Below are 21,714 nucleotides of genomic sequence, written 5' to 3' on the forward strand. Positions count from 1 at the left end.
ATTACTAATCTGTATTATATGTCGTAAGAATGCGTTAAGAAAATATTATAATAATGAATTTATTAATATCAAAGACAAACATTTTTTTTACTTATTGTGTATTTTTTGTATATTCTTTGAATAGAACACAGGCCCAGACGTCGTGTGGGTGGAAGGAGAAAAGCAACTGTTCCGTTGTCAGTTGGTCCTAGATTCCACTGTCGCAACTCGAGACATGCATCTGCATAACCTCTTCGCTCAGATTGAGAGACTAATCCGATGCAGTTCACCCCCAACGTCCCCCTCGCCCCCACCGTGGAATGACGTGTGCAACGCCTTAAAAGCTGCGCATGCAATAAGGCTGAGTTCGTTGATTGCGTTCCTACCTACTATATTAAACCAGCTGTTTGAATTAATGGTATGTTTCCATTTTTATATCTGATTTTTTATTGTTATAATTTTATAGGCACATTAATAAATATTCACAAAGAATATATATGATTTTTTTTTGTGAATTTTATATGCATAATAATTAATTATTACAAAATGTGTCAATATCTATAATTTATATACTTTTACAATTTTTTTTTGTTTACAATTGTAACTTGTCACCGCCCATTTTTACCTTTATATATATATATTTATTAATGTTTTGATATGTTTCATACTCAAGGCTAAAGTAGTTTCTAACTACTGGCTAAAGTAATAAATAGAAAAAAAGGATAGAACTATAAAACTTGCCACATGCAACGGTAAATTGTTATGTATAAGAAATTATCGGTAGCATAAATTATTAATTTATGCAATTCTCTTATTTTTTAGTATTTTTTTTTTTATTTATCATCGCAAACTTTCTTTCAGACGTTTGAGAAAAACTACACTCAAGACATGGGGTACCAAATAGTAAAGTTAATAGTGCATTTCGTTCACATGATACACGACTATGGTCGCAAGGATTTACTAGACAGCTATATAAAGGTGAGCGACAAATTTACACTCCTTCATTTTGTTGCGTTTGATTACTGAATGTATTTACAATAGGATACATCATTAAAGAGAAAATGTTTTAGTTTTTACATTATAAATAGTACGAGAAAGTTTTGAATTTATGTTATAGACCATAAATAAAAAAATAATATTTTTTATTTTCTTCACTACCTTGTACTAAAAATTAAATAAACTATTATTACAAACTTTAGTAATTAATAAGGATTTTAGAGATGATGTAGACCTGGAGCTATGATGGCTGTCTATTATAAATGCAATACACCTTTTTAAATACTAAAGATTTTTTTTTTGTTATAGTATGTCTTTAACTGCGTAGAGTTCAAACTTCATACAGTATTGACTGCGCCCCTTCACTTGTTTGTTGACTCCAACCAACAGGATTTCTTATTAGGACACAAATTTATGCAGTATTCTGGATTCTTTTTTGATATCATTATAAAAAGCATGGCTCAGTATCTGATCAATACTGGAAGAATAAAGGTAGGTAAGGGTTTGAACAAGACCATTGTTTTGTATCGTACCTTTTGATTGATTTATAATTATATTCCTTCAAGTTTCAATTGTTTATATTTATAAATTTTTATTCAAGATTACAATTTTTCGATTGAGTTTTAAGTCATACTGATTATTTACGTTACTAGATAAATAGTTAGAAATTTAAATTGACAACAAGATTGTTTGTTTCTTACAGATTCGATATCTATAGTCGAGATAATAGTCACTACTACTAGACCACAGTGTTGAAAGATACATTTTATTTCTAGAAACTTGACTATATATTTTTTACCTGTATATAATTTACCTATTTTTTAAAATAAATATATGCTTTTAGATGTCACGGCATGAGAGATTTCATAGTGACCTTTTGGATAACATTGATAAGTTGATCACCACGGTGGAACCATCATACATTTTACAACAACCAATGCAAACGCATATATTCAACAAGAATCTCGCCGTTTTTCTTAAGGTAATGAAACATTAAAATGTACGTAATATACTTCAAACTATAGACATATTCATATTGGATGTATTTTTTTTAATTCCCAAATTATTTGTTTTAGTCATGTCTGTCATTTATGGATAGAGGATTTTTATTCCGACAAATAAAGAAATATCTGGACAAATTCAATGCATGTGATCCAAAAGCATTGTTTGATTTTAAATTCACATTTCTTCAAACAATATGTTCTCATGAACATTTCGTGCCGTTCAACTTGCCTTTACAAGCTAACAAATTGTCCAAAGACTGTGATGAAGGTTAGTATAGTTACTCTTGTTATATTATATTTGTATAGTCAACAACTCCACATTTCAAATAAATAAATTTCCTCAAATGATTGTCATATATATTTTAGTGGAAAGAGTTATTGTGACATTTTTATACATTTACATTTTATATGTTTCACAACATGTATAAAACTTTATATGAACTCTACATTCTGTAAAAAAGTTTTATACTGTGCAAATCTTTTCTATTTAAAACATTTAGAATATAGTGTATAACCACATACTTCTCTAAGGTTATATTTGTATGGTAATCTGTTTATATCCAAGCATCCTGATCTTTCTTTTCTTTCATTGATTTGCGTATCCAATAACTTTTAATTTATTTTTTATTAGATCCAGCTAAATTGATGTTGACAGAAGACTTCATTATGAGACATTTTCTTGCTGGAGTTCTGCTAAGACATGTAAGATTTTATGTTCATCTAATAATACTTGGTAAAAATAACAAGCGTCCATTATTATGAGACACCGAATATTCTTTTAGGAAGTTGATGACATGAATTATAATAAAGCAGATGGTTTAGCACTCCAGAGAAAGATATTTTATTTCAGGCAACTAGGCCCTTATTAAAAATACCTTATAGACTAACATACATATAATTTATAATTGAATATATGTAACAATGTGTTGTTGCAGTCTAAAGACCCTACAGTACATAGAGAGTACAATTTCTGTATTATAATTCTTTTCCAGCATTGTAATTTTAATGTTGGGTGCGATAGAAAACAACTTCTTCGCATTTCATGTATTCTCCATACGGGAATCAAGTTCTATACTTTCACAATTCATTCGTTGGCAATATAATATCTCCGCCCCAGTTTTCTACAAATTTTTAAATTCACTATACCAATTGTTTACGAAACAATATTAAATAATGATAAGAACTGAGTATAGGCGAACAGTATTTTCTCTCGACTCATTACAACTACCACATTTACGTTTATTTTAAATTATAATAGTTTTTAACTGGTACCCGAAGAAAACAGTAAACACTTGTAATATCTGTCAAGATATATGTGCCTACTAATTATTGTTAGATCAGAATAATACATAGCTATAATTTAAAAATATATTATGTAATAATAAATATCAAGTAAGTGGGTACAGACGACGTCATGCGGGTTAACTAGGATACAAATAGTTTATTTCACAACACAAGATACAATATACAAAGACAGCCTTTTAAGTTCATACAAACTTGTATTAAAATGAGGCCGTTCTTCCTCAATATATAAACGTCGGCCTTGTGTTACAACATGATTAATATTACAGAAAACATATTTTATTTTACTAGCACAAAAAAATATACTATCACAACAGTACCATACATTATTTCAGCAAGTTTAACAAATATAATTAAGTATCAATATATGCATGACCATAAAGCATAATAGAGGTGGTGGCGTTGATAGTTCGGATGTCCGGTAGGTGGAGCAGTCGTTGCGCGAGGCGCCACAGAAGCGTCGCGTGGCGCTGGGCGTGCTGCGCGCGCTGCTCACCAAGCACGAGCACGACGACCGCTACCGCGAGCGACACGCGCGCGTCCGTCTCGCGCAGCTCTACGCGCCCTGGCTCACTGTCGTGCTCGGTCAGTCCACGCCTCACACCGCTAACGCATTCTAGAAAACTGTATACGTTATCTATACATTAAGACGTGTATACTACTCGAGGCCTAGGAGTCGGACGACAATTACAAACGGCTAGTGAATAAAAATGTATTCCGGATTATTTCGATCTCAAATAATATAAGTCGAGTACAGTATTCACGCTTGAAAGAAACCAAAGCAAACGGAATTATTAATTTTATAACCGTATATAGGTTACAAAATGGACAGAAGCATTGTACTTGAAATTCATCATCTTTTTATAAACAAAAAGAAAATTTTCGATTACACTAAAATTTATATTAAAAACGAAAAGACTGCAGATTATTTAAATTTAGTTTTGTCTTTGCAGACAATGCTCATCGTCTGGTAACGAAAAATCTAGCGAGTCCTGTGGTAGAAAACGGCCACGATAAAGTGGACGGTGATGCGACTACACATCTCGCCGTTAATACGAAGGAAGTGACGTCAGCGAGCAGCACGCCACGACGGAATCGGCTAACTTTACACTTCGATCACACGCCCGCGCGGAACTCTGCACATTTCAAAGAGCCCCCGAATATAAACCATATGTATGGTAAAGGTAAGTTTAATATTCGTAAATCTGTTTCTTGGATTATTTTGTATGACTCTTGTGATTGTGTCAAATTTAATCCTATTGTGTATTTTTTTCTGTATTATATGTTGTCAACAGACTTGACTTCCTTTATTAGTGTACCCTTAATTCATATGAACACATTGTTTTTAATTATTCTATAATATTCTTCACACTTCCACTTCCACAATTTAAATATTTAATTCTTCAAACTTATTTCCACAATGACTCCTCTTTTTCGTATTTAAATATACATCTGTTACACCTGCACTTATGTTTATAGATCATACAAACAATGTATCTCAAAGCTCACTAGAGTCAGTCTCGACAATGTCCGGTGGGGACTCGCTACCTAGAAATATAGGGCGGCTGAACTTGAGCGAAATTGGTGATCAAGTCAACAGGTAATACGCGCCCCATCCGAACTGAAATATATCCAATTCCAATCACATTAGGTTTTATTATTATCTGATTTGTGTGTGTCCCAGATTCGGTGTAATGTCCGCTGAGGAAGTGCGAGATGTGCTTTTGTGTTTCCTGTTTGTGTTGAAGTACTTAGACGATGAAAGACTCGTAGAATGGTGGAAGACACACTCTCCGGCGCAACAACAGTCTTTCTTTAACGTGTTAGAGTAAGTGTAAGCAAATTTCTTTGTTCAACTGACTGCCGAAATAGGTGTATCTATATACGGTATATTTTTAATGTGTATTTTCTTTCCTAAACCGAAAATTCTTTGCAATCGAAAGAGAAAGCTGTAGTTTCTTTTTGTTATAAATGTACTAGCACTGACTTCCGCACAAGCACGCTGTCGTAGCTCGACACAAGTCCGTTGGATGCATTACTGTATAGGAGCTGGATAAAATTGCTGTCATATTTAAGTCGAAAATAGACTTGCAGTTTTATCCATCAATTAACTTTTATGACTTTGCCCCATCATTTTATATGTATTTGTGATCACTATATCGGTCTCCAGCTGCTGTTTTTGTCAGCTTAATTTTATTTGGAGTGAAGACTGATATTTGACAGTTTAATTATAATTATTAGTTATCGCAATACTCGAGAGAGGGAATGGACGTCTAAATATTTCTATTTTCCCACCGAGTATAGTTTACAGAATACGTTACGTAATAAGTCTCGTGGTAATAATCCCGGATCAAAGAGGATATAATTTCGCTTATGTCACTCGTGTGTGGGTTTATTTGCAAAAAGCGTACGCGATTACTCTAACAGACTGTATACTTGTCATTTTCCTGCAGGATTTGCGCAGAACAATTTCAATACGTGGGTAGAAAGAAAATATTGTCAGAATTGAAGACCATTACTCCGGAACCTAGCGATAAACCGAAGCCCATCAAAGCTCGCACTTTACCAGCCAGGATGAGCCCACCTGATTTCTCCAAGGAACCTCCCATGATTGTTGAAAAGAATAACACAGTCAATAGAGAGAATTTGGTGACACATACTGTTACAACAGGTATTTAAGCTTGCTTGCTTAAATAAGGATATTTAATGCACATTATTAAGAATTAACTCTACATGTAAAACTAAATCGATCTATCGATAAATCATTTAACCCTGGAAATTGTATTGAAGCTTTGTCCTGAATCTTGAAACAACTGTTTTTAGGACAAGATAAAAATATTTTGGAAGGTCTACTATTGGCGTCAGATATGTTTAAAATGTTTGTTTGGGTATTCAACTTTTAAAATGACTTTAGTTAAACTAATCGAAATAACTTAAATAATAAAATATATTTTTAATTTGTTGATACATAAAATAAATGTTATGAATAGGTAGAATGATATAGGTAAATCTCATTTTATATTAGGCATACTCTAATACAATTGACATAAGTGAGAAAAAAATTAACAACATAACCTCAATCTTACAACTATACTACTCTCATATACGTTTATAGAAAATAATATCATTTTAGAACTAGAAGAAATAACGGAACACGCTATACGGTCTGCAGCTTGTCTAGCCACAGAAGTCGGTTTGATCATTATCGACCGCGCTTGTCTCTTCATGAAGAATCTGGGCGCCGCTGAGGGTGTAGCCGCTAAACCTTACCTCAAACTACTACAGTATCCTCAAAGCGAGACACTGTACAGACATTTATTCGCTGCACTTCGCGCATATATAAATCAGTTTTCTAATACGCTCTTCGAAGGTACGTATTATAGATCTTCAAATTATTACTTTACTTCGATTCTACTGTGAGATAATCGTTTTAACGATTGCGCGCTGGTCTGGTTTGGTCTGGCGATCGCGCGCGCTGGTCTCCCCAGACCCCAGAGACCAGCGCGCGAAAGAACGTACCTGTGATGGCATGTAATGTATGTGCCACGTGGCGGGTCCCGCAGGCGGCGGCGCGGTGTGTGCGGGCGTGGTGAGCGCGGTGGTGCGGCTGTGTGCGGCGCGGGACGCCCGCCTGCGGCGCCAGGCCGCCGCCGCGCTCTACCTGCTCATGCGCGCCAACTACCAGCACGCGGCGCTCACCAGGGTGCACCTGCAGGTACCGCACCGCACACAGTAGAGCGCGGCGCCAGGCCGCCGCCGCGCTCTACCTGCTCATGCGCGCCAACTACCAGCACGCGGCGCTCACCAGGGTGCACCTGCAGGTACCGCACCGCACACAGTAGAGCGCGGCGCCAGGCCGCCGCCGCGCTCTACCTGCTCATGCGCGCCAACTACCAGCACGCGGCGCTCACCAGGGTGCACCTGCAGGTACCGCACCGCACACAGTAGAGCGCGGCGCCAGGCCGCCGCCGCGCTCTACCTGCTCATGCGCGCCAACTACCAGCACGCGGCGCTCACCAGGGTGCACCTGCAGGTACCGCACCGCACACGGTAGAGCGCGGCGCCAGGCCGCCGCCGCGCTCTACCTGCTCATGCGCGCCAACTACCAGCACGCGGCGCTCACCAGGGTGCACCTGCAGGTACCGCACCGCACACAGTAGAGCGCGGCGCCAGGCCGCCGCCGCGCTCTACCTGCTCATGCGCGCCAACTACCAGCACGCGGCGCTCACCAGGGTGCACCTGCAGGTACCGCACCGCACACAGTAGAGCGCGGCGCCAGGCCGCCGCCGCGCTCTACCTGCTCATGCGCGCCAACTACCAGCACGCGGCGCTCACCAGGGTGCACCTGCAGGAACCGAACCGCACACAGTAGAGCGCGGCGCCAGGCCGCCGCCGCGCTCTACCTGCTCATGCGCGCCAACTACCAGCACGCGGCGCTCACCAGGGTGCACCTGCAGGTACCGCGGTAGAGCGCGGCGCCAGGCCGCCGCCGCGCTCTACCTGCTCATGCGCGCCAACTACCAGCACGCGGCGCTCACCAGGGTGCACCTGCAGGTACCGCACCGCACACAGGGTAGAGCGCGGCGCCAGGCCGCCGCCGCGCTCTACCTGCTCATGCGCGCCAACTACCAGCACGCGGCGCTCACCAGGGTGCACCTGCAGGTACCGCACCGCACACAGTAGAGCGCGGCGCCAGGCCGCCGCCGCGCTCTACCTGCTCATGCGCGCCAACTACCAGCACGCGGCGCTCACCAGGGTGCACCTGCAGGTACCGCACCGCACTCAGTAGAGCGCGGCGCCAGGCCGCCGCCGCGCTCTACCTGCTCATGCGCGCCAACTACCAGCACGCGGCGCTCACCAGGGTGCACCTGCAGGTACCGCACCGCACACAGTAGAGCGCGGCGCCAGGCCGCCGCCGCGCTCTACCTGCTCATGCGCGCCAACTACCAGCACGCGGCGCTCACCAGGGTGCACCTGCAGGTACCGCACCGCACACAGTAGAGCGCGGCGCCAGGCCGCCGCCGCGCTCTACCTGCTCATGCGCGCCAACTACCAGCACGCGGCGCTCACCAGGGTGCACCTGCAGGTACCGCACCGCACACAGTAGAGCGCGGCGCCAGGCCGCCGCCGCGCTCTACCTGCTCATGCGCGCCAACTACCAGCACGCGGCGCTCACCAGGGTGCACCTGCAGGTACCGCACCGCTCAGAGTTGAGCGCGGCGGTCGGCCGCCGCCGCGCTCTACCTGCTCATGCGCGCCAACTACCAGCACGCGGCGCTCACCAGGGTGCACCTGCAGGTACCGCACCGCACACAGTAGAGCGCGGCGCCAGGCCGCCGCCGCGCTCTACCTGCTCATGCGCGCCAACTACCAGCACGCGGCGCTCACCAGGGTGCACCTGCAGGTACCGCACCGCACACAGTAGAGCGCGGCGCCAGGCCGCCGCCGCGCTCTACCTGCTCATGCGCGCCAACTACCAGCACGCGGCGCTCACCAGGGTGCACCTGCAGGTACCGCACCGCACACAGTAGAGCGCGGCGCCAGGCCGCCGCCGCGCTCTACCTGCTCATGCGCGCCAACTACCAGCACGCGGCGCTCACCAGGGTGCACCTGCAGGTACCGCACCGCACACAGTAGAGCGCGGCGCCAGGCCGCCGCCGCGCTCTACCTGCTCCTGCGCGCCAACTACCAGCACGCGGCGCTCACCAGGGTGCACCGGCAGGTACCGCACCGCACACAGTAGAGCGCGGCGCCAGGCCGCCGCCGCGCTCTACCTGCTCATGCGCGCCAACTACCAGCACGCGGCGCTCACCAGGGTGCACCTGCAGGTACCGCACCGCACACAGTAGAGCGCGGCGCCAGGCCGCCGCCGCGCTCTACCTGCTCATGCGCGCCAACTACCAGCACGCGGCGCTCACCTACCGCACCGCACACAGTAGAGCGCGGCGCCAGGCCGCCGCCGCGCTCTACCTGCTCATGCGCGCCAACTACCAGCACGCGGCGCTCACCAGGGTGCACCTGCAGGTACCGCACCGCACACAGTAGAGCGCGGCGCCAGGCCGCCGCCGCGCTCTACCTGCTCATGCGCGCCAACTACCAGCACGCGGCGCTCACCAGGGTGCACCTGCAGGTACCGCACCGCACACAGTAGAGCGCGGCGCCAGGCCGCCGCCGCGCTCTACCTGCTCATGCGCGCCAACTACCAGCACGCGGCGCTCACCAGGGTGCACCTGCAGGTACCGCACCGCACACAGTAGAGCGCGGCGCCAGGCCGCCGCCGCGCTCTACCTGCTCATGCAGGAGCAATAAAAACTTTCAATTATTCATTCACAGTACACTGCACCATAGTAAGTAAAGTACAGCGCGGCGTGACGGCGGCTGCTGCCTGTACATTACAATAATATTGCATCTGAACTGTTAGTCTGTACTAATTGATACAGGCTACTAATGCTCTCTATTTCTAGCTACTATGCTGTTTTATACATTTTGTATATAACTATTAACTGAAGCGTCTGGACTCATCTGAATTATTATGTGTGTACAGGTTATTATAGCTGTTTCAAAATTACTGGATGACTCGACGGCACTCAACTGCAAGCGTTTCCAAGAATCTCTATCTGTGATCAATTGCTTTGCTACGAGCGACAAGGCTATGAAAGGAACAGGTTAATTTCTACATCATGATAAAAATTTAATTTTTAGAGCGATTACAATTTATTAAGCGTTGTCAGCATGTTTGCCTCTCTATCGTAATAAGAAAATTTTGGATTTTGTACTACACCAGAAAACTATTGTACTCACTAGAAAATAATAGTAATTATTGAAAATATATTATAATAAATAGCTGTTCAAATAAGAACAGTTGTATTTTTTTTGTTAGCTGAAATAAAACGAACTGTTTCTTCATTATATTTTGCGTAATATTACTAATTTATTTTTACACACTTTCCTATTTAAGTTAAATAATTTTTCCCTTTTTTTCCGCGATTTCGCATATACATATATTATTTTCTAATATTGTATGGATTAATCGCCTTCCGTCGGTGTATTTATTCCAATTGTTACAAATAAGTGATAAAATTTGAAATTATTTCTTTTTGTACAGGTTTATCAGGAGAAGTAGCGGAGTTAATGCGACGCGTACGTACAGTAGTGGGTGCTCGTGCTCGACTCGCAGGCGTCGGAGGAACGGGTGGATCTGGTAATTCAATATATATACTAGTTTTGTAGTACACAACCAGCTCGCTTTTGGACAAGGAACGAACAAGTCTCTTACTCTCACAGCGCGACAGTGGATTCCCCGATCTCTTCTAGCTTCCGATATCCTGGATATTGTAAAATTACCTCATTGTATATTAAGAGTTGCATAATATTTTGAGGCTAGTATGTAAGGATGTTTGATTGACACCTATAGACGATATAATTGAGGGAGTTTTCACTGTTTTTACCTGCCATTGTATTTTTAGTTCTATTGCCAGATCAGTATATTTAGTTTTTTTTCTGTGTGTGTTGATTGAAGATTATGTAGCAATATCTATTATTATTTTCACTATTGTCTTATATTCTCAGCTTTTGCTGGTTCTTACGCTTTATGGAGCACAGACACACACTATTATTATTATAATTACCATAAACAAATTTGAAGGTGGCGTGCATTTGGCGGAGTTGCAGCACGCATTAGCGGCGTCATGTCGTGCGACGCCGCGACTACGACACGCGTGGCTCGCGACCCTCGCCGACCACAACGCGAGGCAGGGTGACCACGATGAGGTAATTTCGTAATTTAATACACCTTAGTTTAAAAATTAATAATGATGTACTCAAAACTAACTTTAATGATAGAGTTGATGCTTGTAGGAGTTACATTATAGTTATAGGAAGATTAAACTTTTTGTTGATTGCAATAAAATCGTGATTTGTATATAAACGATGAAAAATTCGTTTATTTTATATACTATCCTTGAGAATGTACTGAAATGTAATGGACAAACTGTTTTTTAATGGTAGGTACTTCCAATGAACTTTACAGTCTAGCATAGGATCAATCTATACAAATAAATTTTGAAGTGTCTGTTTATAATTTTAAATTAACAAATTCTTTACTGAATGCATGTGAAAATATATACGTTACCAATATCAAAATATTAATTAAAATTGTTTGTCTGTCGTCTGTTTGTTCTTACTGATCTGATACGGCTACTAGACTGAGAGAAACTTATGAGCATACACTTACGAATAGTTAATGTTATAAGAAGTAACATAGACTACTTTTATTTTAATAAAATCTCCAGGCGTATAAAGCCGCGGGTTACAGGTTAATAATAAAATCATTTCGATATTCATTTTTTTATTACATTTTTACAGGCCATGTGTTGCCAACTACACATAGCGGCACTGATAGCCGAATATTTAAAACTACGAGGCACGCAGTCATGGGGTGCCAACGAATTCGGCGAGTTATCTAAAAACATACCGCCAGATGAAGCCGGCCTCAAAATTGACGAGGGTAAGTTAGCAAACATGAATTATAACTACACACTTAATTTCAATCACTCCATATTTCACTTTTAATTAACCACAGCCTTAATCCATTCGTTTAAACATCACTAAACTACGTTTACAAATCAATCTAAGCTACACGGCAGGCATTAGTGCACAGTCTTTTTTATAATCATTGGAAACTATATATTTTGTCAGCTCCTCTAATGTTTCTAAGGGGCAGAAAGCATTACAGCCAGGAACCTCCATCAGTCGAGGTTCAGCAGAATCATCATCCCAGTAATATATCTGAAATTGCCAGTTTATAATTTAGTTGAGCTCACTCAAACTTTATTTTAGATTTGTAAAATAACTTTCCAAAATTAAATACTCTTCAATTTGGTTATTGAAAGTGACCCAAATTTTACTTCTATTAATCGAGAATGTATGTATTTCATTTTTAATTTCTAAATATTTACCTTAAATCCGAACCGCTGTCCATCAGTCAATGTAGTATGATCTTTGTTGCCTTGAGGAGAAGGTAACCTTTCGTGCAACTCAAACAGTAATGCGGCGCCAGGATCAGGCAAACGTGGGGGCGGGGCAACGCATGCAGATAACAACGCTGCAACTGACACCGGCGTCCCTGTACGCACTATGACACGCGGGCTCGATGCATCCTTAGTGTTAGTTACGGCTTCTTTTATTATCTGCTGAAGTAGACTTCCTGCGACAAATGCATTGCAAGGTTTTATATCTATATACTAATATATAGCATATGCAGAGATTCTTTGTTTTTTTTTTGGAGCTAGGTAGGTTACGAACATGCTGCGATCTCTCAGATTGATTAATTATTACATCTAAAACGAGTATATGTGATAAAGTTTTATTATTCTATTTTTTATAAATTTGTAATAGAATTTTATCACATAGATTGTCGTGATATTACTTCTAACCAATGTAACGGAAAACGTCGTTCTTTGTAATATGTACATGTACCTACATAGCATCTTACATCAATATCATATAGCTCTAAAATCTGTCTCGGATCAGATTCTACTAGCTTGCCCAATCAGGTGACTTTATTTTGTAATGCATTCATAAATGAAAAATGTATATATAACAAGCATGTTTTGGATCCGTCCTTTCGTCACAGTATAATACAGCTGTAATAATAATTACGTCACCTTGTAAGTTTCGCAATTATTATGAGACGAATGTAATGTTATGTATATGCGACTTCTAGCCCATTTTAAACACGAATTTTTAACAGTTTTACCAACATTCGTAACATAAGTGTATATTTATCCAAATTTTATGTACAGCTTAAATATTGTTAGTTATTTTTTCCTAAAATGAACCGTATATTATTTGGTTCATTTTAGGAAAAAATAACTAACAATATTTAAGCTGTACATAAAATGTGAAGTTTACCACCACTGAGTTTCCTTAAAAGGTTGTTATGAAACATCATCGAATACTCCAGTCTAGCCACGTCCATCAGTTTTCGTTTCACGTGTTTTGCCCATTTCGGATTAGCTACTTTAATATCGTCCTGAAAAATACAACATGATTGACGTCAATGATTAATTTGAATTTGCATAACCATAACATCTAGAAATTACAGTATATTATTATATTGTGTTACATGCCATGTAGCAGATATTATCAAATGTACGAGAATTTTACTTTCTTAGCGAAATAGCTTACTTTGCTAGTTGTATACCAGTTTAATAATAATAATAACCCAGGATAATTCACACAGAGCCAAGTCCCAAGCTAAGCGGAGCTTGTCTTATATAATAGACAACTAATAGAAATACTTAAATATATTTTTTTATAAATACTTTAGCCAATTATGAAATATTACGTACTTTTTTTTTACTGTGAGGACACTTTGTATTTTATAAAAAGGCCTAAAAACCAAACTTTATGTGAAGTAAATCAAGATTTATTTTTGCAATTTTTTCGTATATATAGACTGAACTGTGTGATCAACTTGACCCAGAAATAATAAATATAATAAATAAATCATAGTTTTTATAAATATTATCATTTATGTAAGTCGGACATTACCTGTATCAGAAATAAGTTGTTTAGGTAGTACGCTTCCTGAGGTGTACTAAAGTTCGTCCCAGTCAGCTGAGCTATCTTGTGGAAGAAATCCCGATACGGCACCAAAAAACCTTCTTCCGTAAACGCCTTTAGTATTCTCTCCTTCTCTTGTTTGTATCGAGGACAGTTCTCTTCATATAAAAGCTGTGATTGAAATTGTATTTGTATATATTATGTGCTATCTACTGATTATAATAGGTGCAAGAATTTGATTGTTGAATGTCTGAATTAGAATTTTGAGTTGGCATAGATAGCAAAGATCGTCTAACAATAACCTACTATCAAACAAATTGAGACATTTAGGCGTAATAGTGTTGGCATATTTTTTGAGAATTAAATTAGTACAGTCATAGATTTAATAATAAAACATCCTGGACAATTCACACAATGGGTACTAGACAACTGATACATACACAAACATTAATAAGTTTTACACAAGTTTTCGTTTTCGTTGATTCGTTAAGTAACTTATTTAATTACAAGAAAGTTAAAAAAAACTCACATAGTCCTGATCCGGATGTGGATAAGTATAAGGCACTGGTTGCCACAGAACGGTTTCATTCCAAATCTGCTCAGCCGGCGGTGGCCAAAGACCCGCAGATATCAATAAGGCTGTCATCTTGCTAAGTCCTGTGTCAGACGCTATTACTATACTATTCCCTGTTATAAGAAATAAATAGCGGTAATAACATGTTAGTACCAAATATATACCTGAAGGTACATATACATATGTATGGGTATTCACCAAAGGATACAGATAAAAATAGATGTAATCTGTTGTCTTATACCAGAATAACGTATTTAGAAAATCTTGACTTTACATAAATATATCAATACACATTAAATGTATAAGATGACTTTTACTTAGAATTTTAACATTTTGGCTAATACTTTTTAGCCAAAATGGTTTTCTATACAGCCTAATATTGAGTACACTTTTAATTAATTTCCTCTCATATTTCAAAATACAAAATAACAAGTATAAATAGCTTTTTCTATAGTTACTGCCGGCAAAAAGTGTTTTAATTGTTACCAGGATTGTAATAAGGTCCTAGAAAATCATTATATCTCTTCCTAAGTAATGCGCCCATTTCGAATGTCAACATCTTCCCTTCCTGCAAATTAAAAAAAAGTTTGTACTTACTATGAATATATTCACTCCATACATTTAAAAATATTATAAATCGTGATAGATTAACGTACAACAAAATTCAATATTTTCAGTTCCAATAATGTTATCGAATCGAAGTCGAATTGAGAATCTTTTATTGAGGACTAGATCGAGAACACTCTTGTAATATTTAAAAATACTGATATGTATTATATCAAGACTTTGATATAATTTATTTATATTTAATCCACGACAATGAATCCACTCAAAATACATAAAGCACTTGATCCCTCATATGTTTGTACTAAATCCCTGCCCTAAAACTATGAGATCATATGCAAAATCTGTAGGAATAGATTTTGCATATGATCGCCTAGTTAACGTGGACGTTAAGGTGTTTTCGAGAGATTATAATTATAAAATATAATTTAGGAATTAAAAACATTGTAATTTTTTTTATTATTTATCGTCTCATGATTTCTTCTATCTTAATAAGATATTTCAACACACTTCATAATTGTCACACGTCAAGTGGCTACGGCTATTTGTAATTGTATTCCATTGATATTATAGACCTGAGCCCATAGTAACCAATAAAAAACTAAAATACAACACGGACAATGGTTTTATTACAAATATTAAAGAGGTCAGATGTTGTCGACATGAAGTTTTGTTTCCCCTTACAATGCTTTTCTATTTACTTCTATTAGTTCGGTGACGCGCGACGCGACAGGCAATAAATCATTATTAGCGGCTGACGGCGGCTATCTGCGTCTCACGGCACCTCGTTTAGCGACCTTCAGGAATCTCCCCCCGAGTGCGGACCGGGAAGTAGACTTTGATATAAAGTCATTTGTCAAGATCCCTCAACTTTACTCACCTATGTACAATGTTGTACCAAATCATATACCTTATCAATGACATCTATAAATTAGAGTGTCGCGCAATTTGTTGCGGAAACCAAGTTTAATATCCTTGTACCGGAATTGATGATATCAATACATGACAAGCAAACAAGTTCTGGCTTTTACTTTTATTTGAATAATCAATTTTTTATATGAACACACAGCAATTAATTGACTTCGTATGCTGTTTTGAGATGAATGGCCTCAATGCACGTCATACAAACTATATTCATGTTAAAGTTTATTAAGATCCGTTCAGCCGTTCAAACTTGAAACCTATGGTTAGGTAGTACGTATGTAATAAATAAGTATTGGATATGTGAATATGATTCAATGTCAGGCACTAACGCCTAACAAAAATGTGCAAGAACATACTATACATATATACAAACGCGCTGTTTGACATGTTGTGGGTATTCATAATACAAAACGAATGATTTGTTACGGCTACCGGAAACTTAATTTGATGAACCGAGGAACTACGCTAAAAGGCTATTGTTAAAAACCAGGGCTCTCATTCCCATGATGTGTATATATTACTAATGCAATTTTATTACTTGGACTTTACATTCATAGAATTTAGAAACCAATAAAACATCTATTGTCGTATAATATATGAGAAAATCCATGTGGTATTAGCATTCTATTGAAGTCGAATATGTAGTATCATTTGTAGAGTAAATTAAATGAGGTATCTGTAAACTGCAACCTATCTGTGGTATCCATCCTTATTATCAATTTTAAAGCGGTAATGATATTTTTATAAGTTTTAAAAATAGCATAGCAATCGCAATACCTGTGACGTCCTGTAGTATATGATTTTTTTTTATCAGAGTTTCTTTTAAGTAATCTGTGGTCGACAGGACCACTACGCGTTAATCACCCTGTGAGTGGTACAGTACGTAATAGGGAAGGACTTCCTTGCATCCGTAAATAGCTAACAATGCAGCGCCCTGTGATCATTGTTACCAGTCTATCGCGACTCGCGGTTATGTCCCTATCGATATGTTATATCTACATATATACTAGCTATGATTTTATCTACTATTCAATTTATAAAATATGATATCTACCACATCAGATTGTATCATTCATGGTATTATTTTTTCACTCCGCGTTTAATTGGAATTCATCTTTTTGTTAGGTCATTACATAAGATTGTCAAAATAGTCTATAATTGGACTAACAATTGCAATAAGGTTTATTCAAATAACTGATAGTTCTAGAGATTTAATAAGAACATATATACTTTTCGCCGTAATATAATAATTAGAAAATATTATTATATATATTTAAATGGGCCTTACGTTTGTCATAGCTCCAGCACCATAGGGAGCGAAAACATGTTCAGGTGGAGGTGCTCCAAGCATGGCTAGCTCGAGCTCGCTAGGTGTGCGTTCTCCATGGGACATTAACTATGAGAATAAAAACAAAACGACTGACATTATCTTTACAATTTTCGAATATATTTTTATAATCTCTTTTAGTAATTGGAATGGCAAACAAGCTGATGGCTCACCTGACGGTTTATATGATAATGATAAATATGTTTATTATGGCATCAGTGGCCCATTTGTTAGTAATTTATTTTAAATCTAATGTCAGTAAAATTATTATTTTATTGTAGTTATTATATTTAGTAGCAATACACTAATAGTGGTTACAAGTTGTTTCATCTGTATACATAAACAAGATACCACTCATGCGTTACTATTCCACAGGACTAAGATGTTTAGCCTCTTATTATGTAATAATTTCACTGCTTAATCGCACCATACAATAGAAACGCTGCTTACGAATTAAGCTACTTGGCTTAAATAGGTAAGACTGTGGGAAAAAACGACGAACGGCTTTTACAGTCTACCTCTGGTAAATTTTAATCTCTAAACTGTTAGCTGGCAAAATGACATAAACTCTTCATCTGTGAGACCAATTACGGGACTTTCACGGATGGGGCTATAGTATCCGAGTTCAATAATTGGCTCCTTCGCAGATGAGACGAGAGAATAATTAATTATATAAATATATTATATATATTATATTCCTAATGTACAGACTATAGAACTTACCACGTGTACTTGTCGTAACACTGTAACTTCGATTGTGCTATCCTTCATCAGTATCACTGCTACGAGGGCTGTATAATAAAAACAAATGAATGTTATAATAATGAAAATCATTATGGTAATAAATGTACCAGTTGTTAGTTATTTAATACTGTCAGGACGACACCCAAGAGGGACCTCAAAACAGGGTTGTTTTTTGAGGTCCAGCTCGGAGTTTCTAAGTCAATTAGCCAGGATAGCCAACTTTCATCGTTCATAAAAACTATCCTAAACTAATGCATAATGGAACACGTGTTTCAACTCCATTAGTTTCAGCATCTATTAACTCTCGTTCTGTCCATTATAATTGACATTCACTTGACTTCACTCTGTATATTACATTGCGTTACTCTACTGTGTAAACAACGGCATCAGCGAATTTTTAATTGAATTGGTGTGGCATAGAAGCAGAATCTCTCCCACATTGGCACTATTGAGAATTTGACTATTACGTTATAATGCAGGTTTTGCAGCTTCATGGGAATAGCAATACAGAAGCTCTGATAGGCTTATTTATTTAGAACTTTTTTGTATTTTTTTATGTAACTGGAATGATAAAAAACCTGATGGTAAATGGTAACCTTCGCCTATATCAATGACTGCAACATGGACATCGCGTAAACATGTGATGTCCAGAGCACTATTTGTGGGTTTACTAAGATATCATGCCTCCGAACTCAGTCAGTCAGGCGGGTGTTGGTCTTCAGCTTCTTCATAAGTACTACCACGGGTTTGGAATGCCATCTGCACTCGCCACCTATCGTCCAACAGCATTGCAGCTGATGTTGCGGCCAACAGTATTAGAGTAGTCCGAAAAAAATAAACAGTGATATCAGACATGTTAATGAAGATAATATAACGGATGCAAACCGGCAATGAGCGAGACGCCCACTAACACGCCGAGGCAGCAACAGGTGTGTTCGGTGCGCACGCCCGGGCCCGGTGCCGCTTCCGTCGCGTTGGTCGACTCCTCCTCGCGACCGCCCTCTTTCCTGCGCACACGCATGCATCCTTACTTAGTTACCTTAATATTACTATCATCATCACCATACTACAGTCCACTGTTGGACAGATACCTCTCCCAAGGTACGGCACTGAGCACGATCTTCAGAAATAAGTAACCATAACTACTAGTAATGGCTACGAATGTTATCTGATTCAAAACATGAGTTTGTGCAGTACTATACTATCTAGACAGATCTGTTTACTCTTTTTAAAAGTACTTGCAGTTAGCCTAATATAGCACATCGATACAGTGATTTTATGATACAGATAATATTTTATGATATATGATAATCCTCACAATCATTTGGGTTAAATTAAAATATACTACTTCATATTTCAAAAATAGAATATAATATTTACAATTTAGATATACGTAGATCTTATGATCAGAAAATATAGTACAAATACAGGGGTAGCACTAGACTGATTTTGTCAGCTATGTCTCAGTATGTTAAAAATTTCATTCCATTTTATAAGACAGCCTGGCTGTAATAATAAATATGTTACCACTGAAACTTTAATATACTTCAAAATTTACCTGGCAACCCTTTCTCGAGTGAAGGTATAATTTCAATGAAAAATAAAATATTAATTTTATGATTTATAACCATCTATTTTAAGCCACGTGTGGATACCTAATTACTAAAAAAGATGTCTCAGTTACCGAAGAAAGATTTATTATTTGGCGTAGTGTCGCTAATACGAATTTAAAAGACCTTGTAAATAAATAGATGTACAATATACCTCTAATATTGTTAACATCACTCACATTTTCCTTCTTCGTGTCGGCAGCTCTACATATTGATCCTATCCCAATTCGTCTTCAGGACGGTTGTTTTATTGCATATTTATTACAATTTAGGTACTTCTCATTTGTACGCACTAACAAACAATGCCACCACCGTACCCACTTTTGTAGGTATATACTATAATGTCGGGCAGGAAGTGCACAGCGCGCGAAGCGAGGTCCTACTGAGGTCCATACGGGACGCTTGACGATTTCACGGTCGCTGTGACCTGACTCAGATGACTGACTTCATCCAATCGATTGTGGTACGATATGAGAGCGTGTCAACTATATAGATGCACGCGATTTCCATTCCTATTCCCAAATGGCAACGAACATTTTATATAGAACTAGCACGTCTAAAGTTTGCTGAATTGATAGAGGTACCCAATATATGCGCACCCGCATCATTCGATGCTATTTATATGGGTAGTTCATCTCGTGTGTAACGCCCTTGCGATGTCAGTCTCAATGGGGAAGTTCTGGCATTGTCGGCATTCACTCATTTTGTAAATGATGTGTAGTGGGTAATCAAAATGGAACTGTATTCATTGATATGAATGAATATCGAAAGGTACATAAATATATATATAACAATTAGTTATCTTACCAAAAACTTAAGAGTAAAAAAGATCTTATCTTTTATGGACTCTCATCTCCATAAAAACAATGCTCCATTGGAATTCTCGGTTTCCTTTTAGTAATTCATGCAGCGATTTGGTTTGGTCTATGGCAGTAAAGTGAACGAAACTATAATCATAAACCGTAAAAACGGAACAGATAGTACCTTCTTTAACATAATATTAGAAAAGTCCATAGAGGACCGTTACCACTTTCAGCAGTTTATACATTGGCGTAACGTAGTTTTCTCAACCTCGGACCTACCACATATTTGACGCTCTATTTTAATTCTATATAAAATATTATAAAATTCTGATCTTAACCAGATTTGAATATTACTATTTTTTACTTAATTATAGACATTAGTTTTAAACAATTATTAAAAAAGGACAGTCTCGTTTCATACCATACATGCCGCCACGGGATATAGCTACCTCTGCACCCCTTACGCTACGCTACTGAGCTTATGTATATATCCTGTAATTTTACTGCCTTAAACCGAAATACAATTTATAAATCAAAGTGTTTGACGGCTCAAATAAATGTAAAACTGAGGTATCCAGGCAGACAACATTTTGCAGTATATATCAGCTCGAAGGTATCTTCTAGGTGTATTTATGTAGAAGCATGACTCTTGCAACTTGATTTAGAGCTACTGTTTTTGTTATATATAATGGTAACAATTATAGTATATGTAGTATGTTGTAAAAAAACAAAAAAATATCTGTACCTTTGTGCTGATTTTTAAATTACTAGTTAGAAAGAGGTAACGTTAGAAAGTATTATATAACTTACTGAATACAAATGCTAACTGAGTACACCATTTTTTATATTTATTAAAAAACTATATTCTGCTACGTCCTGATCACGATGTAATCTTGAGGATCGGTTATGGTTAATGAAGCGCCTTGTCTAATATTATATCTTATCAAAATGTAACTATTTTCGTCATAAAATGTAAGAGAATAGTAAGTGTAACACAATTCATATATTGCCATAGCAATCACACTATGATAATCCTATTTAACATTCAACAAATATTTGCTACGTTTGAAGTATAGGTATAAGATAATTACATTCTCTTTTAAGTGCTTGCATATAAAACAAAAATATTCCTAAAAAATATATATTACAAGAATGTCTATATAGACAGTGATTTTTTTTATTACGATTTCTCTTGGATTTTGGTATTGGTACTACTTATATAGTTATACTAAGTCGTCATTCTCGTCGTCATCGTCACACATACTTATTGTTATAGTATTATGATATCCTCACCAAAATTTGACTGATTTTGATAATTAGT

The 21,714-nt window shown here is 38.5% G+C and overlaps 2 protein-coding genes across 2 annotated transcripts in view; one reads left to right on the top strand and one right to left on the bottom strand.

Annotated features, from left to right (window-relative positions):
* The window catches only part of LOC131852722 (dedicator of cytokinesis protein 9), a 48,305-nt gene that overhangs the window by 12,724 nt on the left and 13,867 nt on the right, over positions 1-21,714 (top strand). The window contains exons 13-29 of the mRNA XM_059203449.1: positions 125-397; positions 841-957; positions 1,285-1,467; positions 1,820-1,957; positions 2,052-2,247; positions 2,611-2,681; positions 3,707-3,866; positions 4,235-4,465; positions 4,761-4,881; positions 4,966-5,109; positions 5,735-5,952; positions 6,415-6,651; positions 6,845-6,996; positions 9,826-9,946; positions 10,387-10,482; positions 10,927-11,051; positions 11,646-11,787. Of these exons, the coding sequence (XP_059059432.1) occupies positions 125-397; positions 841-957; positions 1,285-1,467; positions 1,820-1,957; positions 2,052-2,247; positions 2,611-2,681; positions 3,707-3,866; positions 4,235-4,465; positions 4,761-4,881; positions 4,966-5,109; positions 5,735-5,952; positions 6,415-6,651; positions 6,845-6,996; positions 9,826-9,946; positions 10,387-10,482; positions 10,927-11,051; positions 11,646-11,787 (2,725 nt within the window). The remainder of the gene's footprint in view (positions 1-124; positions 398-840; positions 958-1,284; positions 1,468-1,819; positions 1,958-2,051; positions 2,248-2,610; positions 2,682-3,706; positions 3,867-4,234; positions 4,466-4,760; positions 4,882-4,965; positions 5,110-5,734; positions 5,953-6,414; positions 6,652-6,844; positions 6,997-9,825; positions 9,947-10,386; positions 10,483-10,926; positions 11,052-11,645; positions 11,788-21,714) is intronic.
* LOC131852720 (venom acid phosphatase Acph-1-like) lies at positions 11,794-19,973 on the bottom strand. The gene is made up of 10 exons (XM_059203446.1): positions 19,770-19,973; positions 18,866-18,987; positions 17,960-18,027; positions 17,198-17,305; positions 14,908-14,989; positions 14,377-14,534; positions 13,836-14,018; positions 13,194-13,314; positions 12,239-12,486; positions 11,794-12,068 (listed from the first exon to the last, which is right to left on the bottom strand). Coding segments are annotated over exons 1-10 (1,245 nt in total). The 5' UTR covers positions 19,772-19,973; the 3' UTR covers positions 11,794-11,915.

This window comes from Achroia grisella, unplaced genomic scaffold (genome assembly GCF_030625045.1).
Source record: "Achroia grisella isolate CSIRO2021 unplaced genomic scaffold, CSIRO_AGI_Agris_v1 utg856, whole genome shotgun sequence".
NCBI classification, from domain to species: Eukaryota; Metazoa; Arthropoda; class Insecta; order Lepidoptera; family Pyralidae; genus Achroia; species Achroia grisella.